The sequence below is a fragment of the Gavia stellata genome, chromosome 2 (assembly GCF_030936135.1).
Source record: "Gavia stellata isolate bGavSte3 chromosome 2, bGavSte3.hap2, whole genome shotgun sequence".
Classification (NCBI taxonomy): Eukaryota; Metazoa; Chordata; class Aves; order Gaviiformes; family Gaviidae; genus Gavia; species Gavia stellata.
In genome coordinates this window covers 5,516,700-5,535,045 of record NC_082595.1, presented here as the reverse complement: position 1 = coordinate 5,535,045, position 18,346 = coordinate 5,516,700, and the positions used below count along the sequence as shown (strand labels likewise).

Below are 18,346 nucleotides of genomic sequence, written 5' to 3'. Positions count from 1 at the left end.
TATATTTGTCTTTCTTGAAATATAAACACTAGAGGACCTATTCTCAAATGGCTTCCGACCCATTTTTTTCGTAATTAATACAGGAAATTCAAAGAACGTGACTCCCTGTACAGCTTAGACAGAGGCAGATCTGTATTCATCAGCATGGATTAATTAGCCTGTTACCAGACATGCAGTTAGTTCGAAGAGCTACAAAATGGACAGTTATAAAGAAGGGAAGGCTTTGCCATAAAAAACCGTAAGCCACAGTTATCACGGATAAAAGATAAGTTTTTTAACTTTGATGTTGATTCTACCTAGTTTAAGATTTACAGTTAGATTTATCCAGCCCTACTGACATTGGCCTTGGCTTCAATGCAGCAGCAGAATGGAATGAATTGCTCTTCATTGGTTTATGTGAAGGGCAGTATTTAGCAAAAAACTACGACAAAGAGTCACTCTGAATAAGAACAACAGAGTCTCTCATTGTTCAGAACTGGAGACTTCTGGGTCATTGTATTCAGTATGACTCCACCATCGCTTGGCAGGCTTTTTCTTTGTCTTCTATATTGGGTAAACACATCTGTTACAACCAAGAAAAGGAGCATAATGCACTCCCACTTAAATCTTATGTACTATGCTAACAGTTTCATCTGTGACATTGAGGTGTAAGGAGTTGTTTTTTCTAGGCTTTCTCATTTTTGTTACTTATAAGAACCTCATTCATGACCTGACACAATATTTTATGAAGTCAACAGAAAGGCTGTCACTGTTTTTAATGAGCTTTGGATCAAGCCCTCAGTTTTGCATCAGCACAGAAGAAATCCTTTCACTACAGCACCGATGTGACAGATAATGTATGAAGGTCCAAACTCTGTCGCTCCTCGATTGGCTCAAGATTTGAAGTCAACACTAGTAGCAAAGGGGAGAACTTGGGGACTTTCAAGAGTGATATTACCTGTCTCATGTATCTTTGTTTTGGCATGTACTAGAACTGGAGATTCAACCATCATTACTGAGTAGCATGCAACAGATTTTTGTGCATTTCAGAGCACTGCATACGAGGAAGGCAAGGGCGGGACGGCAGGAGATTAGGTTCTTGTCACACACGTTCCTAAACCAAACACTATTTGCCCACGTCCATTACCAAGCTATTTTAAGGCTCAGCCCCTATCTTCACCACTCTTGCTCAACTCTTTACAATGACGATAAACCCTGATTTCACCTGGAGCGTAAGTGAAACCTTAGCTATCAGATCTGTTATTCTGTTTAGCTTTGCTAAAGAGAGTTGACAAGTTTTCCTAAAACACATGCAGGTTGGTATTTTGCCATCAAGAGAAAAGCCAAGAGATCTATTTGAAGCACAGTGCAATCCTGCAAGTGTGTTGATATAAAATGAGCTTTACGGTTTTTTAAGTGCTATGCACAGTGCATAAAATATTACAGATTGACGGTACTGGAAGAAGCTAATGAGTAGGTACGTAATTCCATAAAGGCAAAGTGATGTTAGAAATAAATATAGGATATCTTTTCAAAAAGACCAGGTGACCTTTTTGCTTTGAGACTGACACAAAGCAGTCTTGCTCAGCAGCGGAGTATGATTTTGAGATGTCTGGTAGTTGAAGGAGTGGTGTAACTATACAGCCCTTCTTGTTTTCGGCTTTAAAAGTCTACATGTTGAAGGGATTTTAGATCCTTTTGTATGCTCACAGCATTTTTGGTCAATCTTGAAAGAAAGTAAGAAAATGGCAATTACCTTGTTATGCTCTATCTCCTTACGTGGACGTGGGAAGTATGTAGTGAGAGTATTGGGTGGAATAAACTGAATTGCATTTACTAAAGTCGAGGGTAGCCACGCAGTGAGCCTGCTTAGAACAGCTAGTAAAACTAGAGATCTGTATTCACAATGCGCTGACATATCTCCCTAAGCTTTAACCTGTCTTCATAGAAAAGAAGTGGACAGCTTGTAGTGACTTTGCAAATGGAAGATCGAGTGCATGCATGATTTGCCTGCCATATGCTGTTGTTAGGATACAAGTTTTAAATGGAAAATGTCTGGATATGCTGCTGTTTTAGTTCAGGGGAAATATGCTGGGGATGAAGTTAAGCACCTGAGTGCTAAGTAGTTTTAGATTACAACACTTATTTAAAAGAGATTCTAGATTTTGTAAGTGCACGCTGGATATAATGTGCAAAGATTTCCACTCTTCTAAGTTATACATTGAGCATTATGCAAATAAGACATTGCTTACTTAGATGGTAGACTGATATCTTTTTGTCCTGACATGACGAGTGAAGTATGTTTCCATTTGTTATCGCCATCTGTCACAAGCTGATAAACCTCAGATCCGTAGAAGTCGTATCTGAATGTATTTGTTAACGTCTTGCTTCGCTGGGCACGATGACGTGTCATACAGCGCGTATCGTTTTCATTGTGTAAATAAGGAGCTGCATTTTTTTTGTCAGTCATGAGATAACTGGAATTCCTTGATTTCTTCTCCACATAGGCCCAGTTTGGGAAAGCATTTGGCTCAACTCATTGCTGTTCTGCACATCACAGAAACATATTCTTCAAGCATATGCTTAAGAACTCTCTTGAGTAGATATGCATTTCTGAATCTGAGCTATGGTATTTTAAGTCACTGCAGATGCAATTATGTTATATTCTGTGTTGATTGCACTATATAAAAAGCACTAATATTTCACTTGCTGCAAAATTTTCAGAGATAAAGACCCCTTCATGTTGAAATATAGTCTGGTTTGTTTCTATGAATCCATTTGCTAGATGAGAACATCTTGATTTTTGTAGAGCATATGATTTCCATGTGGGTTTGCAGTGGTGTAAGTGAGCTAATTATCTTTATTTCTGTTTTACAGCGGGAACAACATATATCTTTAGCAAAGGTGGTGGACAAATCACTTACACGTGGCCTCCTAATGATCGGCCCAGCACTCGTGCAGACAGACTGGCAATAGGGTTTAGTACCGTTCAAAAAGAAGCTGTATTGGTACGAGTGGACAGTTCTACTGGGCTCGGAGATTATTTAGAGCTGCATATCGTAAGTATTATTAACAAATGCATGATACTTCTTCTTGTCTTGATTGTTCTTGTATTTGTGGGGTTTTAATTTATTTTATTTTAATGTAAATACAGCAGTTTGTTAATGAACCTTTTAGGGTCCATAGTGAACTAAATGATAATGGCTTGTAGCGTACAATACTGTACAGGGTCTCAGACATTCTCAAAATACCTTTTACTTTATACAGTGCTACTTCATATGACTTTTCAATTAAAAATCGTACCGTGATACCTGTACAGGTGTAGCAGTTTACTGCAATCTAATTACATAAACCAGGATTTAGCAATGTCAGAGGAAGGTACATTAATCTTGGAGGATTTAATCTGGAATCTGCTGAGGGAATTACAGTGTATCACAATTGACTGTGCTTATTGTTAATACTAGAATTTATCCTCTGATTTCACCATTCCTTTGTGATGATAAATCTTAAGCAGAGAGCAGGACTGTCAAGCTAGGAAGTCTAAAAAAGTAATTTCAGCTGCCTTAAAGCAAATAATCAAAATTGAAGGCATGTGGATTTTTATGGCAACATAAATAAATGATCAGTTGAGATAAACATAACTAGGGCAGTATAAAATTCTGTTGTTTAGATTAGTCTGAACTTTGTTAATGGATTAGTTTGATTTTGATTTAAGAATCTCTCTACTTTCAGGAACAGAAGAGTTCCTTTTGAATGAAATTACTTATTGATCTATAACCAATTACACTTTTACCCTCAGAAAACATTCAGCAGTGATCATTTTCAAAATTAGAGGGAATTACGGTATTCAATCTTCCCAGGCTCCTTATTTCTGTAAAGGCACTCTTGCGTTGTGGACCAAGGTGATTTTTTTTTTATGTACTGGCTTGAGTAGTTAAACAAAGAAAGAAGGCCTTAAATAAAATTCAGAGGTTGTCTATACTCTTCTCTTACATTGAAACGCACGGACAAAACGGCTGGTTGGTATTGTACAATCTTAATTTAAAAATGTGAACAAAGCAACTTCTCCCAGGTGCCAGAAAAACCGAGAGCCTACATTTTTCAAGGCAAGTATTGTGTTGCTGAAAAGAATTGAGAAATTTGCTTTCCAAAGCCACATCTAACATCAGGTGCCTAGTCATCATTTGCCCATTTCTTTGCAATCTGAGCCCAGATCCACCCACTGTGGTCACCAGTGTTACTTTCTTCTTCTTACAGTGTTTTCTTTTTCATTAGCATATTAAGGAATGTTTCTCTTGTAGTTTTACTATACCTGAAGGCTATCAAAACCATAATATTCATGCAATCTTCTGTCTAGCCTTGATTTTTCCAAACATAGGGTTCATTAATTATGAGTTGGAGATCCAAAATTATTGCCTGCTCATAAGTGGTTTGGGGCTTTTTTTTCCAAATAACTTTCTTATACCCATGCTGTAGCAACAGATGGTAAAAATAAAAGAATAATCGAGAGTTTTCTATGGTCAGAAACACTACCAGCTTAATAGGGATGGGGAAAATCATGAATGATACCTTACTGGTCTTTTGAAACTTCTGTGAAGCAGCAAAAGGCCTTTTATCATCGTGCTCTGTGCAGTGATCCTGGCCTCCTCCTGCTGCCTTTGTAAGAGACTTTGGGAACCTCCCTGAAGCCTGCTCTGCTTCAGAGCAAAATCCGTGATAAGTCTGCAGAAATTTCACTGGAACAAGGTCTGACCTTCTGAGAGCTGCTTCAGTGTAGTCTCCTTCTAGAGTGGAGACAATAAGGGATTGACCTGAAATCCTGAGACACCTGGCAAGGATTTTTTTAAGGGTCGTCAATGTTCAATAAAGCTTGGAAGACTGCCGGGATATAATTTCCCAGAATCTATTTCAAATAAGGATAGTATTCAAAAGAAAGTTGAAAGGCAGTATTTTCAAAAGCACTCATGGTACCAAAGAACATGTGTCTTACTGAAGTCAGTGGAACTGTAGGCACTTCTGAGGATTTTACCTGAGATCTGTTTTAGGTCAGCAAGATACCGTGAAACATCACGGTTATAAAAATGAGGAAGAACATAGAACCGGAGGGGCCTGTGTATCTGTTATGTTTGAAAAATAGTTTATTGGATCAAAGTTTTTCAGTATTGGCAGCTACTGCATTAAACTAATAAGTAATAAAAGTAGTAAGAGGGTTGTGTCATTGAAAACTTCCTTCCCGCACCGATGTTGAGGTGCCACTAAGAATGTCTTATCTACTAAATAACCAGAAACACGCCAAAGCTGTGAATAGTGGAAGGAGGAAAAACTGGAAGGAGGGAAGAGTCTAATTCTGCATGTTCTTTTGCATGCACCCACTCACCTGTTTGTGTAATGAACACGCATGAGCAATAAATGCCTGTGTACATTGAGATGCGCTGTGCATGGATAACTCACCTCTGTTAGAATAACTATAACATTATAACAAGGATACAGTTGTGCTTTAATTAGGCTGGGATTCAGTTTTACAGTATGATGGAAACTGTTCTTTTTTTGTTAGTGACACTTCATTTTACCCAGCAGGTCATTCATCACTCCCATTTTGTCACTCCCCAGTGACCAAATTTGGGACAGATGTGTAAGGATAGGTTTTAAGTGTATTTTCAGCAGAACGATGGCAAAGAAAGTATGGATCGATTGCTTTGAGTGAAACAATTTTAGATCATAGTCCTCACTAGCATGTTGGGGAGGGTGCTTGTTTGGGATGTTTCAGAACAGAGCTACGAGGTAGCTTGCTCTTAACCTTCTTCATTCTAGAAATGGAAGAGGAAAATACAAGTTTGATTATGGTACTTCAGTGTGTGCTTGCCCTCTTTATTATTCTGTTTACTTAAAGATGATGTAAACCTAATAATGAAATCAAGCTCGTAACAAATTCTGATTCGGAAAATTGCTACTTGATCATCTGAATCACAGCTTTAGTGTTAGGTTACGAACACATTTATTTAAAATAATAATTTAACCTCCCCAAATAACCATTGTTAATATGAGGAACATTTTAAAAAATGTGTAATCTGCATTGCTGGCAGATGCTTAACAGCTCCAGTACAAATATTTTAAACTCCAAGATAGATTATTATAACACTCCACCTGTACTGTAGCAGCCTAGATAAAAAGGACTGGTATGATACATCTGCATCCCTGTGCTTCAAGAAAGGGACGTGAATAGGTTTTAGTCATCCAGAGATGCAGCAGTTAGTTTTCATAGCAATCACTTGACTTCTGTTGTGGAAGTGGTCTCCTGTGCAGTCTCTGCTGGGAGATGTAGTTCAAGAGGAAATAGATACTATGCCTAAAAGTCTACTGCCACTTCCTTCTCCTGTTGACAGATGAAAGAAGGACAGATAGCTCTGAGAATTACTATAATCCTCCTTTTTTTCCCCTTTTCTTGGCATGGTCCACATCCATCTCCATGCCAAATGGAAAAAGTCGGCACCTTATTCACGCAGTGTTCAGTTAATCACCGTGTACACTTCTGGGCTTGGCTTTTTCATTGACTTCCAAAGCCCATAGGTAATTCTGTCAGCGACTCCTGTTCCTATCTCTGCTCTTCTTATCTTCCCATCCTCTTCTCCCAAGTCATTAGACAGAAAAGTATGCGCGCACGCGCACGTGTGTGTGTATATGTATATATACATACATGTCATCGTCTTCCACAGGCACTGTGCTGTTGCTGCCTTGAGTCTCCAGCTTTTCTATGGTGAGGAACAAAGTGAAGCTAGACAGAGATATTGCCTCGAAGGGCTAAGAAATCCTGTTAAATTGCTTTTCCTGGGAATGCTGGTAGCATAGGAAACTGGCATTCTCCTGTGTGGCACAAGTAGTATTTGCTCTACTAATGAAGCCGAGAAGGATAGATTTCCATCAATAGACTTCGACCATTTTTAAAAATTGTTTGAAATATAGAAATTATGCCGTGTTTTCATCTTTCATTGTTAGAATGAAAGACTTTAAACTAAACAAAATGTAACATTTTGTATGCCTGATGGAAAGAGTCAGCAGTTTCTGTGTCTTCCTTGTTTGTGTCATTTGTTTTAAAACCGAAGTATTTCGGGAGCACAAAACCAGTGTGCTGTTTTTATGGTTACAGCTGATTTTGAAATTGAGAACTAGAAGTTTGTATGGGGGATAAGGCCAGCAGAGCATTTTGGATCTTACAGCTTTGGTGTTCCAGAAGACACCCAGCCTACGGGACACTAGCTCCTTAAGTTAAACCGGACCCACTTCTATTACCTCCAGCAGGGCGAGGGATTACTAATTAAACTCAGTTACAGATACGGATCTGCTGAAGTAGGTGAAGTGGTGAAGATCGTTCTGATGACAAACTTCCTAAGGTTTAAAATAAGGAATAAGGCAGATGTGGCAGCGTCTTGAACGTTGTCGTCACCCTCTTCGGGGGGAAGCTGGGGAAAACCACCCTGTAATTCCGGCGAGAGAAGAGTGACAGTCCTACCTGGGATATAGTAAATGTACAAAAATAAAAAGACATTAAACTCAGGTAGATTGCGGTAGGTGTTTTTTATTTAATTCTCTTTAATGGTATTAAAAAAACACATTATAGGGAGAGTGTAAACCATTAAGATTAATAATACTGTGATGGGAAAGCATGGAAAACTATTTCAAAAGATGTGGTAACACGTTACCTGAAAAAGTATGGTATGAGTAAGGACAGATAGTATCAATATATGCACAGTATGACACAATTAACCTGCAGTACTCTGAAGAAGCAGCATTACTGGCATGACAGAATAATCAGTATTCTACTTAGATTTTCAAAATGTGTTTGTGAAGCCTTCAGAGTTACAATTAGTGACTGAGGTGAGTGGTCATAGGAGAGGAAATACTGTATGTCTTACAGAAAATTGGGTTTTGGATCGTGAATAAATTCCGTTTGTGCTCTTTGTCCCAACTATTTCTATACTACATCTATTAAGATCTCTATTGTGAGAAAGGCATTTTTCATTTGAAACTTCTTCCATGAGGATGCTGTGGATAAAAATCAAGTGAAAGCTTTTGTGAGTTTTTGTCAGCTTTGGTTCAAAAATTCGCTTGGTTTAAAAGGAAGTTAATGCTTCCCCATTTTCTGAGCTATTTATTCAGTTTTTGTATATGATATACTTCATTTTTTATAAACTAGGGAAATATGTAATATCTCCAAACGAAACGTTGACTTTTGTGAACAAAAAGAAAAAAAAATATATATATATATCAAGGGGTTTTGATTTTCAGCTTTGAGTTAATGGAAAAGTCTGCAAAAGTCCTCTCTCAGCTTTTTTTCCTACTCATTTTTTGGAACTTTTGGCTAACTTAAAAGGACTATTATTTCCCGCTCCCCTCCCTCTGTCTCTTAGTTATACATATGCAGTGTTCTTCTGCACCAGGCTTTTAATAGCTGACTGCGTTAGATTCTATTGTACATATACATAATATATGGGTAATTTTAATTTATGCAAGTATAATGACCTTCTCTCAAGTGAACAGAAATAGTAAAACTTGAGTGAGGAGCAGACTTCTGTGTCTGAGAAAAAATCACAGAGTCTTAAGATAAATGAATTTGTTATTCTCTTTTGAACGCTTCACATGTCTTGGGCTTAATGCCTAATGGAAAGTCAATTGGAAGATTCTTATTGACTTAGTTGTATTTGGATCGATGCCTGGAGGGTTGGATGTACTTTCAGTGAGATTGATGGTAAAAATACCTTTGATTTTAGTGGTTTGTATTGGAGCTAATTAATTTTCCCAGGAAGAGTTTAATAATCTTTTAAAAAAATATTCCCAGGATAACGTTTGTTCTAATAATCATCTTTCAAATATGGAATTCCTTATTATTGTGTGTGTATCAGTGCAATGCAAAGATCTGGTGAGGCCAGCGATAGCTTATATATGCGTGAAGCAGTAATGAATTTAAAATCGAATTATTCATGTCCAGGAAGAACTAAAAAAAAAGAGCAGAACTAGGTTTCAGAAATCTGATGTTTTAGAAGTGCTGAGCATGCACATCAGTGGCTAAAGTCAATGGAAGCTGAATATAGTCAGCACCTCTGAAAATCGGGCCGTCATCCTGTCAGCTAAGTGGGTGTCAGGGATCACCCTGGAGCCCTGGAAAGACTTTGGATCGTTAGGTTTATCAGAGTTGTGATATTTAATATTCCGCTACCTTGAGGCACAAGAAAATGTCTTAAGGCTGATGTTATCTAATCCAGAATTCTGCTAATATTTGATATTTCCTTATTATGCTTATATACATGATATTTAGTTGTGATTTTTTTTTCTCATTAATATATGTGTATGGAAAATGCTATAGGAAGTTTAACTGTCGTGGGCAGTGATTGTTCTTCTCTTTGGGGAACAAAAAACTCAGCAACCAGACTATGTGTTAATCTTTAAACTGAGGAGAAATTACTATGAAAGAAGGATTTCCAGACTTGCTTATGGCTTTGAATAATGAAAAGCAGTGCAATCAAAAAGGAATCATTTATGGGACTAGACAGGCAGGTGAGAATGCAATTCAATGTACACAAACATAAAGTTAATTAGAATGGGAGCAATGAATTAATCGAGGGAATTTGTGCTAAATGCAGCAATCATTTACCTCACTGATCAGGTTAAAGATCTAAGTTTGTAGGAAAGAAAATAAATAAATTGCTGAAACGGTCAAGCCATGCCTTGAAAATATGCAATTAAGTTATTCTTTTGTATTAGCAGAGACGTAGATAAAAAAAACTCTGAAAAGGGATTTTAGGATAGAAGCTGTTTGTTAATGCCTCATCTTGAATACTCTGCACAGTCTGTTACCGCGCCCTGAGCAACAGTGGTCTGTTCTTGCCGTAAACAGGCCAAATTGCTGAGAGAAGGTTACGGAAATGTGCTAATTCTGGCACAGAACAGACTGATACCTTACTGTATGAAAAATATGAATGGAATTTGGACAGTTGATATAATTAAAGAGTTTGGCTGTGACTGCCATCACGGAGCGCTGCAAGGAGAAAGCCTGACGCTGGTGTGGAAGGTCTGTCAGACCAGCGTGGCAGGTCTGCTCTCCCAGCTGTGATTTGCTGGTTCCCCAGCCTAGAGATGTGCTTGAGGGCAGCAACTCCTTTCATCTTCTTCCTCTGTCTTGGGATAAATAGAAGATCTCACTTCTTCCTCTACCCAGCTAATAACTCCTTTACGCATCCTGCTCCTTTCGTGCTTTTGGGAGGATAAAAGCTTCCTTCCCAAGAAGCATGCCGTATGACGGGGTCACCACCTGCCAGCCCCTTGGCGAGAGAAAATTGCGCAACCGATAGGACCTTATTTCTCAGCTAAAATACCATGTGTCGGTCGCAAAATGCTCCAGCCCTCAACGCTGATGAATCTCCTGAGGTGCTTTCTTTTAGCAAAGATGCAGAGCCTGGCTGAGGGTGAGCAGATAATTAAAATGCTTCTGGTGGCCCCACATACGTTAGAAACGTCGGGTAGCAGTATGGAAAGATTTGCATGTGGCCATGGCGTTGTATGAAACGAATCTTGCAGACCAGATCGTGGAGTTTAAGATCCCTTCTGATCTCGCATATCTCAAGATGAGACTGAAAACTGAATCCATGTGTTGGCTGAACTGCTTAAGATCCGAAACTTTGTCATTGAATTTGATGGCGAGTCTTCCTTTGAGTTTACTGTTGCGAATGGGACTTTTGATTCGGTACGAGGAGAGAGCTTCAACGTGGAACTTAATTTTCCTGGGGCCTTGTTGAACTTAAAAAAACACTAAAAAGATTAAGAATAGAAAGGGTTTGGGCTGACTCATGTTATACTAACAACAAAAACTGTGCGTTTTGAAGAACTGAAGGGGAGCAATTTGAAGAGGCAAGCAAAAGAGCAAGCGTATTTAATTAACAGAAACTTGAAGAGGCTCATGACCTCTTCATAAAGCAGCTCTTATTTTTCACATTGTTACTTTTAAAACTCCAAAGTACTGTATGGATTACGTCCAGTCTTATTTTCAAGGATTCTTTCTTTCTCTTCCCTTTCCCTTGTTCCATAAGTTGTTTTTCTGCCGTGTCCTCAAGCACAAATTCATGCGCTGTGCGTATTCTGCAGTCCCAGTGAATCCCAGCGAAAGCAGGCGGCAACCCTCAGGGCTCTCAGTGGTGACGTACCTTTTCTTTCCCACAGAACGAGGCATGCTGTATAGCTGAAGGAACAGAGGAGTCACTTCAGGTGGTGACTCTGTGCTGTACTTACATGGAAGACCTTCTTGATGAGGACCATTGATTAGTTCTGGTTAATTAAAGAACAAAAGCAGCAAGAACAAAGCTAATAAGCATGTGGCCAAAATTAGGAGACATATCCTTTTGTGACTAGGTTCTTTACGTATCAATACCAAATTTCTGGCTTCAGAAAGGAGGACAGAAGAATTAGTTTATAATGTACAGGCAAATAAATAGCCCATCTTTCCTCCGTAGCAGCACTTTTCCTAGTTAACATTATATTCTCCCATTGATGTTTTAGATCCATCCCAGTCTCATCAGGTCCTTTCAATCCAAAATTCCCTGCCCTGGTTACTAGCCGACATCCTTGCGTACGAAGGTTACAGATACTTTAATAACTTGGCACCAACTCTTCTAGAACATTGCCACGTATAAAAAGAGCTGTTGAAAAATTTAGCAGACATTTTAGCAACCTTATTAAGATTTAAAGAATACTTGACTATTTGCAGTAGCGGAACAGTTGAGATGTTCACTGAAACCTTGCTGATCACCCAAAGGAATAAGCACCGAATCAGAGGCAATGATTGTGATTATTTGGAGAATGAGAGCTCTGGATGATTGAGGGTCGCTTCCAAGAGCTAGCCGCTTTTGTCCACCCATCCTATGTGGCTACTTCTCTGCTTATTATATCTATTGTATATTTTATTAAGCGTATGCTGTTTGTTATATCCAGTAATACAATAGAGTCAGCCCTGATAATATTTCCTAGCTTGTTACTGCCTAGCTCTCGTCTCATTTTAGAGAAGCACAAAAAGATTTGCACTCCCTCCTGCCTGCTAGGCACGCCTGGCTTAAAACCAAGTGGAAGGCATGTGTACCCAGGGTGGAAGAAGCCGTGACAGTGCAGGGTGTAGGCACTTTGGGCTGACGATGTGTGGTTTGGAGAAAAAAAAAGGACAGACATGAGCAATGGCATCACTTTCAGAGTATCCTAGACTATGCTTTTAGCTCCTGATGGCAGCTTGAATAAGAGAGAGTGACTCTCAGATAGCTGTGACCCTTGGAAAGAGGGGCAGGTTTGCACAGGACAGATCAAGGTTTATTTCTTATGAATAGAAGCCAGAACCCAAGATCTGGCCCATTAACTCTCTGTCTTTTAAATTTATGAGCGCTAAGTGAGGATAAGGATATAGTGTGCACCGCAGCACAAAGTACCAGTGTAGCAGTTTTTCAGTGAACGTGCAGTACGAACAATATCATTTTTAATACCAGTCGGAGAGATTAGCCTGTTGATGCAGAACAAGGCTAGGGGAAAAGTGCTGCTGGTGGCCTGAACAGATTCGGATCCTAACTCCAAATAATTCTCATCCCACCGCTTCCGCTATTCATTTGTCTGAAGAAACTGCAGAAATACGAGGAAGTATGAGCGGGATTTATATCAGGCCGGAAAACTCCTGCTGGAAGGAGAAAGATGCAGAGGCAATTTTACAGAGCCTGCTGCTTTGCTTCAGGCATTTGTTTAAGTAAACATTGCTATTATAGTTAATCACTTTGTGCTGATAGGGAAAGCTCGTCTGAATACTGTTCTGGTTTTGTGAGATACCAGCTTAATTGTAACTCATAATTAGTTAATTAGACCACTGATTTAACTCAGGTTTTGCTCTGTGATGCCTCAGTGTCATCACTAAACTGGAAACTTGTTTTAATATTTAATGCTAGTTTGCTTTCCCCCCCCCCCCCCAGATTATTTTATCGTCTTGAGCCTTTCTCGCTTTTCACTTACACCACTGTGTCAGTGAGGGGCACTGAATTTCATCTGATGTACTGGACGGTAGAACTGAGCACACCAGGCCTGGTTCCTGCTTTCATCCAATTTAGCTGTGTAACTTTTACAATCTCTGACATGAACTCATTGCACCAGGGTCATGCAGGACACAGAGCCAGAGCAGGGAATTTATCTGGATTTCCCAAAACCCAGGTTACCAATTATATCTTTGTCTGCTTTTCAGTGACGTGCCTGTGCTGTCTAATCATTTTCTCTCTTACCTGAGCGTGACATGCTTGACATCAGTGCATCTCCACTGCGGGTGTATCACTGAGCAGCCTCTTCCTTTCTCTCCCAGCAACAACCATACGTCTATCGTATTTGCCTTCCCTATCAATCTTACAGCGATTCTTCCCGATCGACAGTGGGAAGCTGTCGCTGTTAAGTCTCGTTTTGGTTTTGTTTTTGTTTGTTTGTTTGTTTGTTTGCTTAGATCATGCTGGTCCCAAGAATTTCTGCAACAATAACAGACAGGATAAGGATTTAATGAACTGATACTGTCAGTGTTCTGGTGGTTTATGCTTAGTGTAACAATCCCACTAACAACAGGTGAGTTTTCCTGTTAAGTGATTGGAGAGGCTTAAATATCTCTCTGTTCCTGAAAGCCCATTTACACGGAAGCGTTCTGATGCTCCAGAGGGTGGATTAACTGAAGGAACTGCCTCATGCATTTCTCAGCTTTCGATAATTACCTGGCTTACACTGAATAAGGGATGCTGAGGAACAAAGGAAAGACACAGGTCCTTCAATTTTGCCAGTTCTGGGTGAAATTATCCTGAAGCCTTCAGTGCATCAGCACTAAAAAAGCTGCTAACGTGGCTTTAACTTCTTGTGCTAGAACTTGCAAGTGATAATCTATGGCCCGTCAAGGACCAAATGTAAGTCCAGATATTCCCTCAGGGAGATGTAAATCATGCTTGCTGCTGCAGCATTATACATTCTTTGGGGGCTAGGAAAAGCCGCTCATCAGGTCTGGGAAGTCTTCCCTCTGCGTATCCTGCTGTTGGGTCAGGTGCTTCTCTTCATCCCATGCCTCTGGACTGATGGACGGGGTTGAAGCATTACATCCTCAACGGATCCCATCGTGCTCCATTTTGGTGCTGGAATCTCTTGTTATTTTCTGTTCAGCCCTCCCCCTCGGTGGACTTGCGACTTACTGCCTACACGCTAAGTCACAGAATCACCGAATCACTAAGGTTGGAAAAGACCTTTAAGATCATCAAGTCCAACCATCAACCCAACACCACCATGGCCACTAAACCATGTCCCGCAGTGCCACGTCCACACGTTCCTTGAACACCTCCAGTGATGGTGACTCCACCACCTCCCTGGGCAGTTTATTCCAGTGTCTCACCACTCTCTCAGTAAAGAAATTTTTCCTAATATCCAGCCTAAACCTCCCCTGGTGCAACTTGAGGCCATTTCCTCTAGTCCTGTCGCTTGTCACTTGGGAGAAGAGACCAACACCCACCTCTCTGCAACCCCCTTTCAGGTCATTGTAGAGAGCGATGAGGTCTCCCCTCAGCCTCCTCTTCTCCAGACTGAACACCCCCAGCTCCCTCAGCCGCTCCTCATCAGACTTGTCCTCCAGACCCCTCACCTATAGAGCGTATTCTTCCTGTTCACTATGAAACACCATTAATGTCCTGAAGCCTTATTGTTCCCCATGTGGTTTTTTTTTCCCCTGACCCAGTGAATTCCAGGGAACAACAGAGAGTTCCTGAAGCAAAAGTACCCAGCCTTTCCCTTGCATAGCAGATGGAGTTTTTAAGACTCGCTGTGGATTATGTAGCAGCGCCTTCTCGTTTAGGGACAAGCACAAAGAGCATTATCATACGTGAAGCAACTTTACAGTAACTTCTACCAATTAAAATAAAAAGTGAAAAGATGATGCTATAGAGCCTCGATAACCACTCAGCATATTTGATAATGTCACTGCTGTCAGTATCATATTCACCACTATGTTTAATAGCTGAACAGATGCAGCTCACTAGAGCACCACATGGTACGCAGCAGCAGGGAGTCCCATTTGACAAGTTGGTTTTGGTTTATTTCCTTCCCAGAGAGCCTCCCCTGATATCCCAAGTTTCCGTAGTGTTTTGATTTGCTATTCAGCAAACAGAAAAAAGCAAGGGGATTCTGTACTGCTTGTTTTCAAAGCAAGAGGGGGTTTGACTTTTTAGTGGAAGTACTGTGAAGTTCCAGATAAAGCTAATGTAAGGCATGTTTTAATGTAAAATTGTCAGCCCTTGATCCGAAAAGGGTTGGGTTTCAAGCAGGTAGCGTGCACAGATTGCCTGTAGGATAGCAACTATGCTGGTTTTTGGAGGTGGCTTCGGAGTTTGGGGATTTATTCATTTATTTATTTATCTGTTTATTTATTAATTTTCGTGTACACGTCTGCAAGTCACTTTGCACAGCGAGCGATAACTCTTGGCTGCAGTAGTGCCATGGGGTGCCACGGTGGTTTGGTGCTTCTAGATTTGCTCTCCATGGAACAATTCGTAGGAGCATTTTGTGAGACTTTCCAATCCTCTAATTGCTTGTCTGAAAAAACACCTGAGTATATACTCCGAGGCTAAAATAAGATAGCTATGCACTTAATATAGTCTAAAAAATCACAGGATAATACAGAGTAGACAATGAAGCCTTGGCTATATGATTTGGGTATTTGTTTCCAGGAAGCATATAATAAAGATGGGAACAAGACTAAAAGTGCTGCAAGAATTAGGTTATCCACCTCATATTACCTGGTCCATAAATAAACACAGAAGCTCCCTTGGTTATATTTCCTATTCCTTATTAATGTGGTTATATAGTAAAGCTGGGTGCTGCCAAGGATGAAATTCCCGGGCAGTGTCTTCCCCAGAGCTAAAAACTTGTCACAGCTTTGTAGTCCACTGATATTCTCCTTTGGAATATATTTAAGGTTTCTGGGTTTCTATTCCTAATCTACTTTTAAAATATTTTGCTGGCTATTTAAACTGACATTCTTAAGGCATGGATTTTCTTTGCTTCTTTCTGGCTTTTCACTGCATATTCAAACTGAAAAAACCACCGGCACGTCTCCTTGTCACAGCTGTAGTGTGGTACATGATGACACCAAGCTGTGCTAGTGTGGGAGGAGGGGAGACAGGGGTTGCAAGCACTGTGGAGAACTGATTAAAATTCCAAACGAGCTTGATAAAGTGGAGAAATACTCTGAAATCAGGATGATGAATTTCTACAAAGGAAAGCACCGAGTTCTCTACCTAAGACGGAAAAAATCAAATGCACAGCTATAAAATGGGGCATAATTGTGGCCGAGAAGCAGCTGTACAGGAAAGATGGGGAGGTTACAGGTGATTGCAGTTTGCTGCAGAGACTGACAGGCATCACTCTGGGATGCATTGACAACACCTGGGGTGGCAGAGGAGGCCAAGAAGTCAATTGTTCACTCAGTCCTGCTGGGACCTTAGCTGAAGAAGTATGTCCAGCTTCGAGTGCTCAGCTTGGAAAAGGAGGTAAGCAAATTAAGCAGCAAGTAAAAGAACTGGTAACATACTCTAGTTTAATTAGTAAGTAGCTCCTAAGAAGAAAATGAGAGAATGGGCTCTGTGTTGTTTATAAAAGAGAAGACACAGAGTGACTGGACTTGAAAACCGTCTTTTAATACATATAGGTTGTTATAAACAGGACTGTGGCTAATTTGTTTCGCCTATCTGTCAGGATAAGGTAAGAAACAGTTGGTTTAATTTGCAACAATGCTATCAGGTATTGGGAAAAAATTGCCAGCTCTGTTTGATGGTTAGCAGTGGAGCAGGTGACGTAGGCAGGCCCTGCCAATTTATGCTTTCAAGATCAGACTGCATTCCTCTCGGAATGCCATGGAGGCTTCTGCTGTATGTTGTCGCTAAAGTTTGCCTAGGTGTATTTGCTGTTGCCAGTGAGCAATGGGTGTAGGGAGGTCTTCTTAGGCTGTACGCTCCCAGTTATGCTGCAGTTTTTAACCGGAAGGCTTAGGTCTGGGAATGATTTAAGATGAACGCTTAGAGGTAAGCACAGTGAGGTTCTCTCTTTTCCTTCCTAAAGACACAGCGTATCCAGAGAAGGGCGACGAAGCTGGTGAGGGGTCTGGAGCACAAGTCTGATGAGGAGCGGCTGAGGGAGCTGGGGTTGTTCAGTCTGGAGAAGAGGGGGCTGAGGGGAGACCTTGTCGCTCTCTACAATTACCTGAAAGGGGGTTGCAGAGAGGTGGGTGTTGGTCTCTTCTCCCAAGTGACGAGTGACAGGACAAGAGGAAATGGCCTCAAGTTGCACCAGGGGAGGTTTAGGCTGGATATTAGGAAAAATTTCCTTACTGAGAGAGTGGTGATACACTGGAACAGGCTGCCCAGGGAGGTGGTGGAGTCACCATCCCTGGAGGTGTTCAAGGAATGTGTGGATGAAGCACTATGGGACATGGTTTAGTGGGCATTGTGGGGTTGGGTTGATGGTTGGACTTGATGATCTTACAGGTCTTTCCCAACCTTAGTGATTCTGTGAAAAGGGAGAGAGTAAGCTGCTGCTAAGCATTTTCTTTCAATATCCATTAGTCTTAGTGTCATCAGCAAACTACACCTGTGCCCAGCAGCACAAGATAGAACCCACTCTCCCTTTGCCATATCACCATCCCCTCTTGGTTAACACTAGCCAGCTGCTTCGCTGCTATATGCAGGCAAGAAATTCGAATCCATACGTCTGAGAATTGCTCCCCGGCCAAGCAAAGGCCTGTTGGTGTGTTCTTCGCCAACTGTTGGCATGTGCCTCCTCTTCAGCTCGTAGGAAAGGTGGTGGTGATGTAACTAACTTTGCCTCCTCGCCCACCTCTCAAATGTTAGCAAGTGTTTGCTTTGGTTGCTGTGTGGGAGTAGTGAGGTAATTTGAACCGTCCTGGTGTAAATCCAAAATAACCCGAACGGGCTAAATAGATTACTGAGCAAAACTCATTTGATTATATCGCAAGAATAACGTGCAATTGGGGTGAATTTATTTTTGAGGTTTTTGAGCTATTTGGCCAGTTGGCTGGCTGCAGATATAGCCGCACAGCTACGTGGAATGTTTTTAAGTTTTCTTGTCACAATAGTGCATGCAGATTATCTAAAAGATAATAATCGCTCGCAAATCACGGAAGATAAGCTTTCCTGTTTCACTTCTAAAATGGGCTCTCTGTTTTTTTAACATTAGTGACTATTTGTGATGAGGCTTTCTAATTATTTTAACAGAATGTTGATTAAAAAAATAATCTCCTTCAGCTATTAGCAATTGTTGCAACTTCAGG

General features: G+C 40.6%; 1 protein-coding gene across 25 annotated transcripts in view; it reads left to right on the top strand.

Annotated features, from left to right (window-relative positions):
- The window catches only part of NRXN1 (neurexin 1), a 740,438-nt gene that overhangs the window by 511,050 nt on the left and 211,042 nt on the right, over nt 1–18,346 (top strand). For all 25 annotated transcript variants that reach the window (XM_059835686.1, XM_059835685.1, XM_059835683.1 and 22 more), the window contains one exon: nt 2,857–3,038. In XM_059835686.1, the coding sequence (XP_059691669.1) occupies nt 2,857–3,038 (182 nt within the window). The remainder of the gene's footprint in view (nt 1–2,856; nt 3,039–18,346) is intronic.